This window comes from Clavelina lepadiformis, chromosome 4 (genome assembly GCF_947623445.1).
Source record: "Clavelina lepadiformis chromosome 4, kaClaLepa1.1, whole genome shotgun sequence".
NCBI classification, from domain to species: Eukaryota; Metazoa; Chordata; class Ascidiacea; order Aplousobranchia; family Clavelinidae; genus Clavelina; species Clavelina lepadiformis.
In genome coordinates, this window is record NC_135243.1 from 23,108,445 (window position 1) to 23,127,824 (window position 19,380).

Genomic DNA, 19,380 nt, shown 5'->3' on the forward strand with positions numbered 1-19,380 from the left:
ACTGACATACTCTGTTTTAGGGCAAGGAGTGTTTCACCTCCAAGAAACAAGAATCGCTTGAGAAAGGTGGATGACAATAATACTAAGCCTGTCTCAAATTTAATTGGATTTTTTGAATCTGGTCCCAAGGATGTGCCTCCCAAGGTATCTCTTTAGCTCTCATCTTTGTTTAATGTTAGATGCATCCTTACAGTTACTGGACAATGCATGCCAACGCTTAGTAATTTTATCATTGACTCAATATTAACTATTGTTTTTGTTATTGACTATTATTATCATCAGAGACTTTATTATTGACTTATAATCGTAATGCAACATGTCCTGTTCTTCTGCCGACTTACTTTTAACACCCTGTTTATTATTAAAACCATTTGAGCAGCCTCAAGCCAGCAATGCTTCTGGTAAAGGTGGTTTCCCTGATCGTGGCAGGGGCCAGCATATCCCTGCAAGGTTACAATCACCCTCCCCTGTCTTATCCCCTGGGGGTAATTGGGCAGCAAGAGGGTACGTTGATTATTCAGAGAAAAATCCCTTGCCCTTTTAAAAAGTTATATGCGTTTATTGTATGCGTTTTTATAAAAGTTTTATAAGTAAAAGTTATAAAAAGTTGTACCAGATTCATTTGGACAGTTTTCACTTGCACAAATCGTAGTTTTATGATTTCATAAACAGCCGGAAGCCTGAGAAACTGTCTAGTTCTTTACAACGGCCTCGGAGTGGTAGCAAGGAAATTGAAGTGACTTTGGATTCACAGAGAACAAACCTCACAGTTACAACAGCAACCGCCACTTCGAAAGCAGGCTCTTCCCCAATGGGAAGGTAGAACGCTTATGATGATAATGTTTTAGGCTTTTATTGGATCTATTATACCTTAACTTTGGCCTTGATTATTATCTTTACGAATCCGTTCTTAGCTTAGTTTTACCTTTCAGAGTGTTTTCATAATTTACTAAACCCTTAATGTTACAATCTATGCGTGACATATTATGTTTGTAAAAAATTGTGAGGTCAAAAGTAATGAGTGTTGACTATTAACCCAAAAAATCCAGGTATTTTGCCTTGACATCTCCTGCTTCCACAACCCCACCATCTCGTATCCTATCGAATTTTTCTCCTCCATCGCAAAACACAGCAAAGCCGGTACCAAGAAAAGCAGCCGATCCTCCTTCCAGATTCTCCCCAGCATCCACATCTTTTGGAAAGGAACCAGCAATGCAACAAAGACGTCACGCTGAGCCAGAACAAAAGAAATTGGTTGACCTGAAACCGGTTTCCAGGCAACCGCAACAGACTTTGACTCCTGGCACTAAACAACCAAGGACTACTAGTGGTGTATCCACTGAACACCTTGTGAAGCCAAGTGCAGGAAGCAATGTGTTTGGACCACCAGCGAATAAAGGTATTTACCTCTTTCCTGGGTTAAGCACGGTTTTGTGGTGACTGATAGCGTCTCAGTATGCAAGTTGTTGTTAGTTTTCTTTTTGAATGTGCACTATTCATAAAATAGTGCAAAATATTTATGCTGTTAGTATAAAGATGGTATTAGGTTTTGTCTCATCGGTGTCATAAAATACATACAGGCCGTAGAAGTGGCCTTACTACACCTAGGAAATTTAAACGACGAACTCTCAGTCAACCTGTGGTATCAAGTAACCAACGAAAGATTCATAACCATAGTCCAACCAAGAAACCGTGCGATTATCTTAATCTTGCCGTGAAAGGTAGAATTCAATGCTTGGAGCGGGATACTCAGTGGTTATTTTGCACTTTGTTGCAAAATAATTGACCTGTTGCTTACTACTAGTAATGCATGGCTTTGCCATTGCTTTGAAGTGCCACTTACTTCCATATTTAAGGGCATGTTCGTTTGTGCAGAGCAGGAAATCATTATTGATACAGCAATCATAGTTTTGAACATAATAGTTTCATTAAAACGTTGGATTAAATATATTTTAATGATGATGTTCAAAGCAATGTTGTCTTATAAGTTCAATAAAAAAAATATTTCAGTTTAAACAAACTTTTTAACTAACTCACTGTGTTTTTGGTAGAATCTGCTACACACATCGCACCCTTTTTGGCGACCTGACAGTTTAATTTTTAAAACTTTGTTGGGTCTAGATTACACTGCATTTAAATTTGAAAATTTAGGACAGGTTATGTCACTCGATTGTGACTACTACCTTATTTTGTTGACCCAAGCGGATTATCCTGTCAAATTTGCAGATCCCTTTCTTGTCAAACATCGCTGGCAAACTGCTGCTAGCAAAGCTTTGGCACAAGAAGAAGAAATTGTTCCTAAAATGAGAAAAAGAGACCTTGATAGTGCGTTTAACCCATTTCAAGGTGACCAGCTTGTCATAATCACGGCAAAAGTTATGAAAATTCTTCAAAAATTAATACTTTCCATCTCTTGAAAGTGCAATTACTGCTTTTCTTCATAACTCGTTCATCATTGTTGTATAGGTGGCAGAAAAAGTCCTTCTGCTTTAATGAAATTAGTCGACCAGTTAGCAAGCCAACAAAGTAATAAGCCAAGCTCTAAAGATGCGTCTGAGTTGTCATCGTTTTTGGATGTTGGCGATGGTATAAGGATGCCGTAGTGTACAAATCACTGATTAAAAGTAGTACTTGATTGAGTAGACGATGTGATAAAAATTGCATAATCATGACGCAATCAAGATTTTATGGGTTTAATTTCGATGATTTTTCTGATTTAAGGTTGTTGATAATTATATGCCTGTGTTAAGATCGCAGCTGGTGACTGCATTGTTACAATTGTTCTACTTATTTGGTAGATCTTCTCTTATTTGGTTTGCAATTATTTTTAGATGTGTTCCTTTCAAAAAGAAATGATAAATCTAACTCCGTTTCCTCCACTGGTAATGTGTTTTTTATTTTTAACTTTCATTTTTGCCATATTGCTTCGCAAATAACTTGCCATCCACCAAACCGTTATAGTGTGAATTTGTCTCATGTTCCGCAGATTCCCGTAGTCCAATAGAGGAAGACCTCATTACACCAAGATCAGCTAAAAAGGATTTTGATTATGACGAAAAAGGTGACTTGCAGAGAGCAGTAGACGTGTAGTTATACCGTAGAGTTTGCTGCTAGTGTTTGTTTTCATTTCTTGAGACACTAATCCAAAAAACTTGCCCAGTTTTATGACTTACCATCATCTGTACAAATTGTGAAGTTTGATTATGTGGAGTTTACTAAGTTTTTTTTAGTCTAACATGTCCGTTATTTTATCCTCTGGCTTGAATAATACAATAAACAATTCTAACGAAATCTGCCGCAAATGGTTTGATTTGCCTAAGCTGTTGCTGTGGTATATCCTTGTTGCCAAACTTTGGCCTTTTTTTCGTGTATCGGTATGTTTAGCCTAGACCTTATTTGTTAGTGTGGCCATGACAGGCCACGTGTCTTACGAATTGTAGCCAGTAAAATCAACGTAGACCGAGGTAATTATGACAACGACTGTGATGCCAAACTTGGATCATTTGCAGTTTAGTTGTCGTTTAGGCTTGCTCATGCTATTAATGGATGGAAGTTTGTAAAGGGTTGTCGGAGGGGTTCCAGTGCTTTCATAACCTAACACATATTGCGCTTGCATAACAGATATTACAAATTTTGAACTGCTGTATCTATGACGCTTATTACTTCGTGCTTTAATATGACACTTACTACTACGGGCTTTGATTTGACGCTTACTACTGGTTGCTGTTTTGTTTTGATACTAACAAAGATCTTGAGCAGTCTTATTTATTATTCTCCTGACAAATATGACAGTAGATTAAATAAATATATTGTCATGATTGACTGTGAAAGATTTTATGCAAAGTCACCATTGTTGAATGGTTGGCTTTTAATGGCCACGCATGTGAACGTTCTATTGTTGGTGATAGTTACCACAAATAACACGCCTTTTATGAGTTTTCTCAATTTCAGACGTCGCGCCCACAGCTGAGTCGCAACCAACACAGGTAAGCAAGGCAAAAATTTATGGACCCAGCCACCAGTTGTTGCGTAAAACAAAACGGAAGAGAAATGCTCAACGGATATCTACGTCAAACCCCGGAAGCAGAGGTGATTAATTATTTCCTAGTTTATCTCAGAATAATATAAACTAATTACACAACAATTTGCACACAATATAAACTTGTTTTAATGACCATCGCTTAAATAATTTCGATTTTTGCGGTATTTCGTTTAGTTCTCTTTGTATTTAGTCATTATATGTATCGGTTTGCACTTCTTACGTGGTACACAGTTAATTGTGTTTACATTCATTCACATATAAACCGCATCTACGAAATCTACGTCATAATAGCGATTGTTACATAATAAATTAATTATTTGCAGTGGTCAGTGGCAGTGAATGGAGTGAGTCTGAATACTCTGATGCCGAATCGCTTGGGATGTCGCTCCACATTTCTGATGATGACGATGACGTATGTGTTTTTCATTCATGTCTTTCTGTTGTATGTATATTTAACGATATTTTTTGTCAATTGAAACGAACCTACCAATAAATTTTCGATAATGATTGCTTTTGAATAATAATTGAAGCACCGAAACATATAAAAAGCTGGTTTAAAAATGATATATTAATAACCGACATCTTGGCTAATGTGAGCAAAATATGCTTCCGCGTTCGGTTAAGATTTATGTTCCTGATCTTTGCAGAAAGAGCGCCATGAATCACGTTCCTTACCTGACCTTTCGTCCCCAGTGAGGTGAGAATAGCATAATACAACCTACAACACATATGCCACCGTCTATGTGTATTGCCATAACACTACGGTGACCAACATGTTTTGAAAATCAGTCTGTTCAATGCCAGACGAATTGACTTGCTACTTAAACACTTGAACGGCCCATTTCTAAACGCTTGATGCTTTTTGTTCACTTATGAGTGGTTGTTCATGCAGACTGAATGTATGGAGAGTCAATAGTGAAAGTGTTTACACAGGGATATGTTCAAAATCATGTAACGCTTCTCATAGCGATGGTCGCGTCGAATTTTCCTTAATTTGTGGACTTACACAAATATAATCTTTTTTTACCGTTGTAATACGTCTTTTGATATAGGCTACATTACACTACTACGTACAGTACCTCAATGTGTGTGTGCTTATCATTTGTCTTAATCTCATATATCACCGTAACGTTTTTTTCGACGTTACCTATCGTATCCTCTACCTAGCTTCACGGGATCCCACAAAAGATCATCCAGTATTGTTTTCGGGAAAATAAGCAGCACCGACATCACCAAGCGCAAGCCAGGGGTGAGTAACTTCCACCATAGACCATTCATTGCCAGATTTATATATACAGATAGATAGATTGATAAATGAACTTAACTTTTCAACTTAACCGCCGTTTAAGCAGTGTCGTACATTTTTGTGGCTTATCTGGTCAGTTTAGTTAATCGCTGCACTCTCAACACAATCTTTGTTTACCATTTCCAACGCTGGTTGTCTTTTCAACTTCATTTGTAACTGTCAAGTTTGCCAAGACAAATGTCTACTATCGCTGATATAATCTGAAACGTAACCCTGGTTACGTTATCTTTGAGGGAGTTAGATCCAGTAATTGACGTCGCAAAGATGTTTTGGGTGTTGGTGCTTGGCAGAGTTATTTGTAACTTCGACAAATTGTTTTCGTTTTCACTGATGCCTTTAAACATTTGCGTATATTTTTGTTTTTTCCTTCATGTTGCTTCAGTAGATAAGATCTTCTATGAACGCTTCGCTTTGAAATGTTTTATCTAAAACCATCACTTTTAATGCGAAAGTTCATTTGCAATTCTTTTTATTGCAAACCTTTTAATCAATAAAAGCTACGTAATCTAGCACTACTCTTGCGTTTTCTCATATTAAGTGAGATATCACGATTTTCTGGTGCTTTCAATTAACGTGCGTATTACGTAATATGAATTAATATTTAATTGAATTACGTGAGAAGTTCGCATCATCGATTATTCATAAATGGATTGTAAATTATTTTTCCACGAAAACGTAATCTTGACGTTCTGGTGCACGTCATTTTGAAAACATTTCCTTAAAAGTAAGTTGACGATATCGACAGCTGCAAAGAAAATCAGTTGATGGAACTGCTAGAAAGTCTACTTCAACAACTATGAATCTTTACAGTACAGACTTATTTTGTCTAACTTGATTCCAGCAGAGTTTTGACACCTGTCAAAAACTTTGATGCGGTAATTACGTCAGCAATTTTTTTCAGGATGCCGACCAGGTTGATGGGCCAGTCTTTGCTGATCAACCTTACGACTTCACAGCGCCATCCGTGGCTGAACTTCAAGACCACATCAGCGAACTTCGTGCCACAGTTAAGGAACTGCAAGCCACAGCAGATGTTAGTCTATGTTGCATGATAGCAGTTACAAATTATTGAATACTCAACATTCATTTTTCGTTCTTTATGCGGTTTAATAACGTGTTATAGTTTTGGTAAAATCTAAGTCCATAATTATCATGTTTAATGTTATACTGGTGACGTAGTTGCACTGTTTTACAATTTACACCGCGATTGTTACTGACTACCTGCTGCATTGTGTTTCGGGTCACAAACATTCCCTTGTTTTCAGGACAACCTCCATAACTTCGAACTTCTCAACGTCCTACAAACAAAACTTCGCGACGTCGAACGAGAGAAGAAGAAACTAGAACGAGAGATTGAAGAAGGAAAGAGGGTCATCGAGGATCTGGAGATGAAGTTGGACGTTGCCCGCAATCAAATCGCCGAACTAAGAATGAAGTTAGTTCAATTTGAAGCTCGCGTTTCCTCAACTTACAGTTTCACGAGCTTTCAAACCCTTAGTGGCAATCATGGTGTAATAGAGTTTGACATAAGTGTTATAATAACATGAAATTTGTAGAAGCAGAATGAAAATGCGTTATGACGTTAAAGAAAATGCTGACGGGTTAAAATCACCGCCTGGAATGAATTTCCGTATCTCCCGTATATTCTGTAACAAATCAATTCACTATTTTGCAAAAGACAAAGCACTCTATGACATAATTTACGTCGGATAGAGCATGATGTCATTCATTTTCTAGCGAACGTCACGATCGACTTCTAAAGCAGCAACAAGCGAAGGAACTCGACGACCTTAAATCTCAACTCGGTGAAATGAGCGACGAGCTAGAGCGCGCGAAATCGTCATCAGATCTGCTCGAATCGAAAAAACTGAATGAATCACAGCTTCTTGACGTAAGGATGATGTGTTTGTTGAATAAAGTGGCCGGAAAACAGTCTTAGTATAATAATTGTAACAATTACAATTACGATTATGACAATGATTATTGCAATTATGACATAAATTGATAATTGTGCTCTTACTTATCTCTACTAATTATTTTTCTTCAAAGTTAAAGATTTTATTATACTTGCAGCTAAACGTAGAGAAGTTGTTTTAAAGCTACACAAATATTCCAGAAGTTTCTGTCATATCTACTTGCTCTGCTATGTCTCTCACTAAACCTTAAAAGCTAATTTCATCATTTTGCTTTGCGTGCGACAGGAATTATATCAACTTCGAAGCGATCAGGAAGATTTGATGACGCAACAAGAGGAGCGGGAAGAAGATTTGATGAAAAGAGAAGACGAAATTGTCGCTCTTAAACAGGTCTGTAAAACTACATCGTTCGTCTGAGACTAAGTTTCAAGCAATTGATCATTAAAACGCTTTAAACATTTTGTATTATATTGTTATGTTGAATGATCTTTCTGGCAGAGAGTGTAGTTTTTCATGCCGTCATATATTTTTCTTGACGTAACAATGAACGTTTATGACAATTTCATAGCGTAATTTGTGATAGGCTCTTCATGAGGAGGCGGCCGGTCATGATGAGGAGGTGCGGATGATGAAGAAGATGCACGAAGATGTCCTCTGCAGGCTCCGAGACGAACTGGACAATCTAAGACAGGTTCATCCTTGTGTTAAAGTTTTATTAATAATCGATTCATTTGTTATTATTTCGGCTAATTTCTATATTGATTTTCAGATAATTTATTTCAACTTATGGAAGAAATTGTCTATCGCATGAATACGTTGCTATTATTACTTATTGATTAGTTATTGACTTCGTTATTACGTAGACTTAAACAATAAACGCAGAATTTCGAACATTTTTATCGACTCCTGCAGGAGAGCGTGAGTGCTGTAGAAGCACGACCACGTCTCGAAGAGCAAGTTGCATCTTTGAAGAGTGAAGTGGAAAGGTTGCAGGATCAACGACGTCAGGAGAGATCCTGGAAGAGATCGAGTTCCAGCTCCGATGAGGGATTCGACTCTTCTGCTGCATCCAGAGCACGAGAAGAAGCGTACAGGAGCAAAGAACTCCTCCTTAAATCTCAAGAAGAATTACGAGTCAGTGATTTTGAAATTCTATCAAATGATTTAAAGTTACTGCTCTGGATCGGTCAACAATGAATAGTTAGCAATTACCAATTAGTTAATAATTTGAAGTTACTAATTCGTTTGTCAGTTTCTGAAATTCATTGTTGACCAATTGACTTGGCTCTTATGAAGGCTTTCAAGTTTATGTTGTATCATACAATAGACGTTTTTTGGTTAATTAACTTATTATTGGACGTTACAAAGTTAACCTTTATTTTACAATTAACTCCTGGGTACAATTAGGTACAATTTGTTAACTAGCACTAACTTCGTTGAATTGAAACTAAATGACGAGTGTTTTGATTAAGGCTCTTGATATATACTATATTCGACATGCCTCCAGTATAGTTTAGCGTTGCGGTTGATACGATTACGTTATCAGTCTACAATCTACATACGTCATTACACGAAAATCTTTCAAAAGGAATCGCAAGCTCTCACTGACCAATTGCGGAACGAGATCAACTCGTTACAGAAGAGACTCTCCCACGCAGATACACAACGACAAGATTTCGATGATTCGGATTATGTGAACAGGTTATCCAGTGACCTTAGCCAAGTCAGACACGTAAGATATGAAGCTCTTACTTTGAATTTTTTATTCTTTTGTGACTTGTTTCGGGTTGTGCTTTCCATGGACAGCTTTTCCGTCCTTTTAAAAGCATTGTAGACGTTTTTGATTTTTATCAAACTTCAAGTTTCTCTTTAAATAGGAATAAACACAAATATATGTAGGGCTCGGTTCGTATTGCGCTTCTTTGCTTTATTAACAACCAACTTTCCCTGGTAATATACAGGAAAAGAAGAGTCTAGAATCAAATTTATCGTCTCTCGAACTGCAGCGAACCACGTTGAAGGGTCAGATTAAAGAAGCGAGAAACGACCGCGAAGAAGCCGAAAGACAGGTGTGACATCGCGTGAATGTAATTATGACGAAACATCGCTGTTGCAATTAAACTTGCTTTTCTCAATTATTCGTTTCCCGACGATCCATGCTGTGTTGTGCATGTGTAGTTACACACAGTGCTACATAAATGTTCATCTTAATGTCCGCCAGGCGAGCTTTATATCAGTTATTATCCATTCCTTAACCTACGAAGACATATTTTACAGATCCGCAGTTTAGAAAATGAATCATCGAGGTCGAAAGGTCGAGTTAAGGAACTGGAAAATGAAATCGAAAGATTAAAGAAAGAGCTCGCCAGAACGAGAAGGCATTTAGAGGTAATACTTTAATAACAATACAATCTGCTCGTCACGGCTCGATTGCTCCCCCAGTGGTTGAGTGTTCTGTAGTTAGGAAGTTTGAAATACCGTTACTGGTATCTTGATAAACGACGAATTTGTGTTCGAGCGCTTCAATGGTCGATTTATGCGATATTTTAAACTTATCAGGCTCAGGTATGTGACCTTGAACTTCAAATGAGTGATTCCGACCGGAGACTTTCTGCAGTCACCGTTGAAAAGTCTGACCTTGAGAAGAGGCTGTCTGAATTTAAGGTATGCAAACGCGCCAATTATTGCATGTACTTATGACATCACAATGCCTTGTGTTTTGCAGATCTATAAAAATATACAGTAATTGGAAACCACTATTGCGAAATAACACTTTTAATCGGTTCATTATTATTTTGTCTGGAGTTCTTTTTTATTATATTGCTACTACTCATTATTTGCATGTGCAATAACCCTAGTATAACATTCCTTAGACCCGCTGACCCGGTTTGAAAACAAGCAGTTTCCTGCTGAATATTCTTATATGGTTCAATGCTGTTGTGTACTTATTTGCAGTGGATATAAGGCATTGTGCTGCTGTGCCTCTCTTCAGTGCTGTGATACTTTGCTAAACCTGATTACTTAATTCTTGTAACAACTGCATGTCTTGTTACTTGTGTTTTACTTTCCTCTCCTTCTTCATCTGAACTCTCTCAGGACGTAAGCTCATCCGACTCATTGCTAACCGCTTTGCATGAACTTGAGAAGCAAAAAAGTGAACTTGAACTCGCACTTTCTGAAGAACAAAAAATCGGACTTTTACGGGATGAGGAAATCGAACAACTTACTGATGAGGTATTAACCTCATCCATTCTAGCTCATAAGCTCAGTAGAAGATTGAACAACTTCAAATCATAGCAGCAAATTAGAGCTAGTAGGCACTTTGACAAACATGTCGTAGTTGTTTGACAAAGTGATCTACATTGCTACGCTTTTTTGCAGAGTTCGCAAAACGCTTTCAATAATAGCCATGGCGTGATAATGTTTGACAACGGACGTTTAAAAATTATTTCTCTACTAACATTGGCTGATTGGGTAATAGAGGTAGCATTAGGAATGGTACGTCGTGTGCCACCGTATATTTCGTTGTTCGTCTTTGTGTTTGAGAATAGCGAATACTCTGCATGCTTCGGTGTTGTTTAACATAGTTTTGTGATACTTGTGGTGCATGCTTCTGCTAGTAGCTCGCCTTGGCTTTGTCTTTTTAGCAACGATAAAGCCTTCTTGCTTTCAGCAGAGAAGCGTTTCTAATTGTTGTGTAATTAACCCGGTGTTTTCGATATCATGCCGCTGGTATTGCTATCACAGAGATTGCAACATTTAGTTGGTCTTACAACTACTTCATTGGGTGCTTAATTGTCCTGTTATTTGACATGGTCGCCTTAGAATAATTTCCTAAAAATTGCACAACCCTTCTGATTTAAGCCTTAGGAACAACGTAATTGTTAAAAACATGTAGTTTATAAAGCAGCCGCTGTACGATATTAATCGAAGAATATGTTAATCGTGCTCTTGTAGCTACGCCGTTTATCGTCCACCGGAGCTGCTAACGCGGCCAGTGAGACGTTGGATCAATTGGAAGAATTTAAAAGGAGCTCGGCGCAAGAAGTGGAAACCCTCCGTGCTGATGTGGAAGCAAAGGCCAAAGCCCTGAGGGAAGCAGATAGGACCAATAACAGGCTACAGGAGGAGGTGTGATTAATTATTAATGCATAATTTCGGTTATTACTGTATAAATGTACATTATTATGTAATATTAAGTAAAAACATAATAATGCTAATATAAATGCTATCAACAAGAAGGTGTTAACAATTTCAAGAAAGCTTTGATTTGTCGTGTCTTAATCACATAATAGTTACGTCATAATGACCTCTATGGCGTTGTGTAGCTCCGAAGAATGGACCTCGAGTTAGAAGAGGAACTGAAAGAGAGAGAAAACACAATGGTAGAGCAATCTCGCGTCGAACGAACCCTGCACGAGCTCGAGATCAAGATTTCCGAACTCAACCGAGAAAAGGAAGACAAGGATAGAGAGATGGAGAGGATACAGGTTGCAGATTTTTATGTCTGAGTCTGAGTGTTGTTCAATTGCACATGTGTCCATGTGTTGCAATTTTTGCAATTTCAATGCAATTTCTTACTGTGTATTTGCATTAAGCCAATAGTGGAACGAGTTATTGTTTCAAACTATGCTCTCTCTCTGGTGTATAGTAAGTTCAGTATGACTTGAATCAGATGCAAGATCGAATGTTACTTTTAAAACGAAAGCATCAACATTATGATCAGATTAACATTGGGCTTAAAAGAGCAAACTTTTTAATAACGTATATACTATACAGTATAGACACATAACAATGCCAGTAATTGGACAATTGTAACCTTCGTCCCTCTCCACAGAGTATGTTATCGATCATTGAAGACGACAAGTTGAACCTGGAAGAAAAATTGGAACTTTCAGAGAAACAACACAGAGATACAGCAAGAGACTTGCACAATATGCGTGAAGATATGAAGGATAAGGACATGGAACTAGAGGAACTTAAATACAGGGTAAATTTCTACATTGTGCTGAGACCGTAAATTATTTCTCATTAAATAAAATTCTTTAAGTTATATCAAAGACAAACCTTTCGGTCATTATTCGCATCGTTTACTCAAACTGCTTTTTTTTCGTTATATGCATCGGTTTAATCTTTACTAAATGATGGAGGTTATGAGAGGTTAGTGACCTCGTTAGGGCTAAAACCAGGTTGAAAGTAACCAATCAGCTACGGACACAACTTGATTCATTTACATTCGCAGGTAAAAAATTCAGAAGCCACCGCGTCGGAAGAAAGGTCAAAGGTCACCGAGCTAGAGCACCAAAAATACGTGGCGCAGATGGAGGTAAGCGGGTTGAAGGACGCCCTCGAAGCGAAACACACCGAAGTTGAGGACGTTGAAGAAAAATGCCGCAAGATGGCGGCCGAGGTACGTGAATGTGGGCATCCTGTTTATGGAACTCACTGTTTAATGTCGTTGTTTAACTGGAAAAGAATAACTATGTTTGAAGCTATTTTACACAGTTTCTCGTTAACCAACCTTACATTTTGTAACATGGTAAATTTAACTTAAATGTACATTCCCATTCAAATTTTTCGTCAACTAAACCCTAAACAGCTCATACCAACTAACTGAAATGGCCCTTTCCGTTATTTTTAAACAACAGTGCTGTATTGCATTTAAGCTACGTGGATAGATTAAGCTGCGTGCCTGTTCCATTATACAATGCGCATCCCGCACCGAGAATACGTTAGTTCACGTAAAACCTACTTTAGATTTTCAATAAAAAGTTATCATTCCTAAGCTTTGCTTGCAAATTTATACCTGAAACACAGATCAATAGAACTTTTCTCTTTCACGACATCAAACAACGTCACCCGACCATCAACATCGGTCCCCTTGTGTTTGTGCAAATCACAAAGTCAGTTTTCGTGTTTTATCAATTGTAGGTGAAGGATGGTGAAGCGAAATCTGAGGAGACACTGCGAAAATTAAGAGACACAGAAAAACAACGACGATTCGCCGCCAAAGAAGCGGAAGATCTGACAATAGCCCTGAGTGAGAAGGTCGCTTCCCTTGACGAGGCTCAGAGAAAACTTCGACGCCTGGAATCCCAGGTACTGTGGCATTCTTTTGCTATTATAGTTACTTTGCTTAACTTTGCAAAGCTTTTATTTCAAACAGCAAAGCGTTGGGAACCACGAGTTGTACGAAGAATAAATATCAGCGCCAAAAAATGGCGATATTTTTTATGAGCCAACTCCTTGTCAACATAAGGTTGCCGATGGCATTGAAATTGAGTTGAGAATAGACCTGTAACGTTTGCCAATAAAAATTATCGCTAGTTTTTCGGCTTCGATATTTATTCGTCGTATAACTGTTACTCATCTTTTGTTACTTTGTTACCTTTTCGCTATCACTTTGCGTAGCCACAGTGGCAGACATGCGCTGTCTGCTCATATATATCATGAGTTACGAGTTATATTTATCCATACAATACAATACATACGACGGTAAGATATTGCATTATACAAGTGTATTCACTGTATCATATCCATATGTTCATATCACATTGTATCATGGCGTGATATATCTTCACGACGAACTTAGATGTCGGAGATGGATGAAGCATCGACACTGGCCACGTCATTCCGGCTCGAGCTGGACAAATCGAAGCGAAATCACGCCCAAGAACTCGCTCAAACTCACCAGGAGCTGGAGGAAGCTAAGCGTGCAGTTGCTTCATCTGAGAAGAACATTAAAGACCTTGAGGAAGAGGTTGGTTGAACTGCGGATTTGATTTCAGGAAAATTGTTAATTTTCTGGTTCTGGTAACTTTGGGGAAACGTTTCACGTCGTGAAAGGGTTTATTGAACTTTCATTGTGATGAAATTTAAAATGTTACAATCGGTTGACATTAAGTTCTCACTTTTAGTGCATAATCTGGCAGTCAATTTCTAAAGTAACTTGGTGGGTGACATAACGTTGATAATTTATAACTGTTGTTTTCTTGGTCATGTCTGCGTTGGAAACCGCCATAAAGTTGTTTGTAATAAATTGCGCAATTATTCAGGCTATTATTAATTTTACACACATCTTGAATTTGCGTGTGTAAATGTACCAAGTTTACAATGTTGTTATGCGAATAAAAAATGCGTCGATAACGCGATATTTGTGGTCGTCCTAGATTCGAACTTGGGAAGAAAGATACGAAACCGCTGCTGGAGAGTCTCTTGAACTTGAGAAGCAGCGACGTAATCTGTCACATCTCGCGTCCGAGGCGCAGAAAGAAGCTGGTGAGAAAGCGAAAGCTCTTTCAAAGGCCGAAGAGAAACTGCAAAGAATTGATGATCTGGTATTAGAACTTTTTTTCTCTGATTAACTTCTTATTAGCTGGCAATAGAACTTATTTTCCGTTTCGAAGTTTCATTTCTTCATAATTTTTTCGAGCGCTCCATTTTTTGTTGCAAGTTTTGTGGTTGTTTAGCGTCGTTCTCTTGTACTCGCATATTATTGCTATTTCTACCCTTTTTTGCACACTTGGTATGACTTGGTGTGTTTGATTCCACTATTTTTCTGGCAGCTTCAAGAGGCGGAGGAGCGTGCGGAAAGTTTATCCGATCAATTACGAAACACTGAGCGGAAGCGTAAAGAGGCGGAATTGGAGTGTCAGGATGCCCAGGCAAGACTTGCGGACAAAGAACGGGAGCTAAAAGACGCGGAAAAGCGGATTCAGCGGTTCCAGGATGAGGTAGATGAAAATGAGAGATTGCCTGAAGCCATATTGGGTTAAATCACAAAATTTCCGCCTTTGTTCGCAATTGAACTTTTTTTCTAGCAACCTTATTTTTAAAATGCTGGTTGGTTTTGATATTTTCATTTCATCGTTGTGTGTAGCACACAAATCATTGTTTCATGTTGGTTTTCTTAAGGTTTTACGTTGGTGACCGCTAAGACATTTTAAAAGACCGCGACTTTTAAACACTAAATGCTAGTTTACCACGGTAGTTGCAAGAATATATAGTTTGAGAGACAATTGGAGAAATTTAAGAGACTGTTTCCGCCCCCAAAAAGCCTTAGAAATATGTGTTGCATGTGTTAAGGCACAAAACGTAGGCTGCTATGGTACAGGAAATTCTGTCATTGGCTATAGAACATTGCACATTGTCGCGTTAACAACCCTGCTCTGTGTGACTATCTTGTATCTTGTGAACCGTGTGGCGTCATCATCACATCATCATCATCACATTCTATCATTTGCAGACGGAGAAGTCTAACGATGTCGATGAAGAGAAACGTCAAGCGCTCATCGATCTTGAAGATTCTAGAAGGGAAGCGGAGGAGGGAAAAGCTCGGGCCAGAAATCAATTGGAGGAGCTTCAAAGACGTTTAAATGATGAAGAAGAAAAAGTTGATCTTCTTCAGGACCGAGTAAAACTCTCGTGAAAATTTTCATAAGATTTTACGGCGTTAATGACAATTCATTAGGTTTTACGTAATAGCGATGTAATCCAGGACACCGATCATGATGACAATGCAATTGTTTTGCGATCACTAAACAGAGTTTAAATAAATGACTTGTCAAAATAATGTTACGTTTATCTTTCATTATCTATCGGTACTTTTGCCACCGTTGAGGTCCGCCAAATATTTGTATTTAATAGTTTTTCTGAATCTGGTTTTATTTCTGTTTTAGTTAAATCAAAGCGACTCCGCATTAAGGAAGGAACTCGAACGCTCCCAGGAGGTAGAGGACGAAAAAGAAAGCCTCCGGGACGCGCTAGATGACGCCAGAGGTGAATTGGAAGACAAGCGCAAGGCTTTTGATCAAGCGCAGGAAGCTATTCGAAAAATTGAACAAAAAGTAACCGAAGCTTTCTTTTTACTCAACCTCTTGTCGGAAAGATACTTTTGCGTACTTTCGCTCATTGTGCGTTAACATGGCATTTAGACGTTGTTCGCATTAGTGCTAGCATAGCTGCTAGTTGCTGTATCGTAAGAAAACCCATGCGTTTGCTATTCACACGTTACGGCGTTTTGTATCAATCAGTAATCTTTTGTTAATTTGCGTTTTTTTTTTTAATTAAAAGAATTGCATAAAACGTTAAACATTTCTATCTTTCTAGATGCGTCAATATGAAACCAGTCACGATCAAAGGACAAGCCTTCTAGAAAAGCTTACTGCTGATAAGGAAAAAGCTTTGGAGAAGGTCAATGACCTCCAGCAGGAGGTCAAGGAAAAACGAAACGAAATGGAAAACGTTGAGCAACTTATGTACGGGTCGCAACAAGACGTAAGTTGTCAACAACTGTTGCGTTTCCTTTATCTGTTTGCTACATATCCCTTCGTGTGACTTCATAACCAATTAATCTTAAATAGCTTCCGTGTTGTGGAAAGTACCAGGTAATTGAAACCTGGAATAATCAGGCATCGAACCTATATTTAAAATCTTTACCGTGGTTCCTTGCTTTCCATACCTTCGATAAGACTTTTTCCATTTGATACAATATTAACCATAAAAACGATACTGAAACTATCGAAGACACAGGCATTACACGCCACTTCGATTCTATATCAACTTAATTGTTAATTGTTTGTATCAATAGAAATTTTTGCTTGCTTTTGTGCTTGCGAAAACCTGCGCTTTATTCGCGCTTTTAAGGTCAGAGCGAATATAAGCGTTTTTATTACTCTTGTAACTGCCCATTTTTCACAGAGCGCTTCGTCGAGTTCAGATGACGAGGTAGGTGACGTCATAATCAGTCGTCCTTGCATTTCTCCGCTTAATTCGCTGACTCATGATTGTTGAACATTACTCAGCAAATTTTTCTTTGTAAATTTTGCTTTGTCATCACGCACGTTTGTTGATTGACATAAGAACCACAAAAAGCGATTGACTTTAAGCACGTTTTAATAAGTGTGTCATACATCAAAGGATTCACTGTACGACGAATGTAAACGACAAAATTGTCTTTTTCCGATTTTGCTTGAACTGTAAGCATTTTCCATGCTTTTTTCTTCTGAGACGTTTGCTCAAAAGCTTTGCAGTCTGCTTCCATTGCATTCTTAGTTTGCCCTATCCGGTGTATATTGCACCTAAGTATCATACGAGGCCTGCTTTCTTTCCTCTTAATAATACATTTGCATGGAAGGTTCTTTGGAACTATTCGTATTTAATAAGTTAAACTCATCAAACTGAAAAATTACGTTTTCCGGATTGGATTGAATTTTAATCATTTTTCTTGCATGTTGTGTGATGTGTTTGATTTGTCGTGAAGATGAATTAATTACACTTTAATATTTTGGTCATTTCTGCAGTTGCTAAGGCAACCGCCGTTATGGACAAGTTCAGTTAAAATCAAATAATTTAACTTCTCCGGTTTACCTGAAATGGTTTTTGTTTTAAGAAATTCTTAGAAAACAACACTTGAAAGGTTTTTATGATAAACAATGACTTTACAAACTAATGCATGTGAAGTGCACATTACTGTGCATGCTTCTATAAGATCTCAGTCCGCTTTTGCTTGTGACTTGCCTCTGTTTCATGCATTCACTTGACTCTATAGTGTTTGAATAAAGAACGTACCAATAGTTCGGAACAATTCAAGGAAAGATTTTCATTTTGTTTCTTGGCGTTGATTAGTCTGCGTATGTGACTCTCTCTTTGTGACCCGATGCTGGTGACTTAATTTGTGACTCAATTTGTTTATGTAGGCTGAAGTTGCGCAGAATCGATGCCAAGAACTCGAAGATGAATTGTTGCAAAACAATCGGGAGATTGACCAACTTCGAAAGATTGTGGAAGAGCTGAGAGCTGATGTTGCGGAGAATTTGCAGGAGAGAAACAAAGCGAAAGACAATTGCGACTCTTTAAAGAAACAAGTAAGATGTTCGACGATGATGATGTTGTTTGACGATGATGATGTTAGAACTGAACTTTACTTAACGAAAGTTGTGATTTGATGCAGTGCACACAAATGCGTATCGATAAAGTATAAATGTGTGCGTTTGCTACAGGTTTCGCTTTGCTAGTTTACGATTTTTTGGTCAAAATTGGCTTGTTTAGATGCAATACAAGAAATTGAAGTTGAAATTGCAAGTATTGAGAAACCCTGTTTGTTGTCTTAGGTCGAACTGCTTCAACAAGAAATGAAAGAGCGTTCCGACTGGTCCAATAAGAAGCGAAAGGAACTTCAGAGTGAAATCGACAGTGTGGAGACGGATTTGAAATCAGCTGAAGATGATCTTTCAAAAGTGCAGGAGGAAAAGAAAGATCTGGAGGAAAAAGTAAGTCAGTCTAAAGTTTACAGAAGAAACACAAGAAGATTTGGCACATCACTTTTTGTCCGTCAATTACATAAACAATTATTGGAAGCCGCATTGAAAAAACACGGCCCAGGTATATTGGTAACAAAGCTCAAAAACAGATCAAAATTACCAAGACGTTCTTATTTGAAAGTGCTATAACAGCCAAGTTCAGTATGATCAAATGGGCCTGTTGCATTTCAGGCACACTAATCAAAGTGGGCTGAAAGTTTTTAAGACGAAATCAGAGTTTAAAATCAGTTGAAAGTCTTGCAGACGTTGAATGTGAAATCGAGGGAAGATAATTTATGTTCTCTCAGTCGTGTAAATAGACAAAGAACCTAAAAAGTGTTTAAAGCATGGAAAACATTTTATGGTGACATTGCTAGAACTTAACAGGAGTTCTATTAATACTTTGGCACGTCGCATTGTTATACGCGAGTATGCAAGTATGAAGTATGCAGAAGTTTTCGACTTCAGAAATTGCTTTGGAGACAATGGAAGAAAACTAGTGAAAACTAGACTAAAACTAGTATTCGATAGATAATGATGACCGAAGCCACCTGCAATGTTCGCAGAAGTTGCACAGTGAAGAGCTCTGACAAAAGCGAGACCGCAAAGTTTTCTTCTATAGTGAAAAGTGTAATAAAGTTCACTTTCAATTCCTCAGAATATTGTGGAAAAGTTCAAGGAATTTTTATCACTCAATGAAAGTCAGAAGAAAATGCCCTTTCTAGTACTGAAAGCAATAAAAAAATTATATATATCGAGTTTGAGCACCAGATCATGAAATTTCAAGCAAGCAGTATGTTGCAAGTAAATGATTGA

The 19,380-nt window shown here is 37.9% G+C and overlaps 1 protein-coding gene across 8 annotated transcripts in view; it reads left to right on the forward strand.

The window, feature by feature from the left end:
- Positions 1–19,380, forward strand: part of LOC143452557 (uncharacterized) — a 45,897-nt gene that overhangs the window by 4,762 nt on the left and 21,755 nt on the right. For 2 of the 8 annotated variants that reach the window (XM_076953576.1, XM_076953581.1), the window contains 38 exons: positions 21–144; positions 380–504; positions 673–819; positions 1,050–1,399; positions 1,581–1,721; positions 2,227–2,346; positions 2,467–2,586; positions 2,832–2,882; positions 2,987–3,061; positions 3,952–4,089; positions 4,366–4,454; positions 4,690–4,739; positions 5,210–5,291; positions 6,250–6,381; positions 6,614–6,783; positions 7,086–7,239; positions 7,550–7,654; positions 7,848–7,955; positions 8,177–8,398; positions 8,853–8,996; positions 9,226–9,333; positions 9,542–9,652; positions 9,824–9,928; positions 10,361–10,498; positions 11,222–11,395; positions 11,593–11,754; positions 12,102–12,254; positions 12,507–12,674; positions 13,196–13,363; positions 13,857–14,024; positions 14,434–14,601; positions 14,830–14,997; positions 15,510–15,677; positions 15,943–16,110; positions 16,373–16,540; positions 16,964–16,990; positions 17,962–18,129; positions 18,376–18,534. In XM_076953576.1, the coding sequence (XP_076809691.1) occupies positions 21–144; positions 380–504; positions 673–819; positions 1,050–1,399; positions 1,581–1,721; positions 2,227–2,346; positions 2,467–2,586; positions 2,832–2,882; positions 2,987–3,061; positions 3,952–4,089; positions 4,366–4,454; positions 4,690–4,739; positions 5,210–5,291; positions 6,250–6,381; positions 6,614–6,783; positions 7,086–7,239; positions 7,550–7,654; positions 7,848–7,955; positions 8,177–8,398; positions 8,853–8,996; positions 9,226–9,333; positions 9,542–9,652; positions 9,824–9,928; positions 10,361–10,498; positions 11,222–11,395; positions 11,593–11,754; positions 12,102–12,254; positions 12,507–12,674; positions 13,196–13,363; positions 13,857–14,024; positions 14,434–14,601; positions 14,830–14,997; positions 15,510–15,677; positions 15,943–16,110; positions 16,373–16,540; positions 16,964–16,990; positions 17,962–18,129; positions 18,376–18,534 (5,296 nt within the window). The remainder of the gene's footprint in view (positions 1–20; positions 145–379; positions 505–672; positions 820–1,049; positions 1,400–1,580; positions 1,722–2,226; positions 2,347–2,466; positions 2,587–2,831; positions 2,883–2,986; positions 3,062–3,951; positions 4,090–4,365; positions 4,455–4,689; positions 4,740–5,209; positions 5,292–6,249; positions 6,382–6,613; positions 6,784–7,085; positions 7,240–7,549; positions 7,655–7,847; positions 7,956–8,176; positions 8,399–8,852; positions 8,997–9,225; positions 9,334–9,541; positions 9,653–9,823; positions 9,929–10,360; positions 10,499–11,221; positions 11,396–11,592; positions 11,755–12,101; positions 12,255–12,506; positions 12,675–13,195; positions 13,364–13,856; positions 14,025–14,433; positions 14,602–14,829; positions 14,998–15,509; positions 15,678–15,942; positions 16,111–16,372; positions 16,541–16,963; positions 16,991–17,961; positions 18,130–18,375; positions 18,535–19,380) is intronic. The other 6 variants (XM_076953577.1, XM_076953578.1, XM_076953579.1 and 3 more) reach the window with 6 other exon arrangements.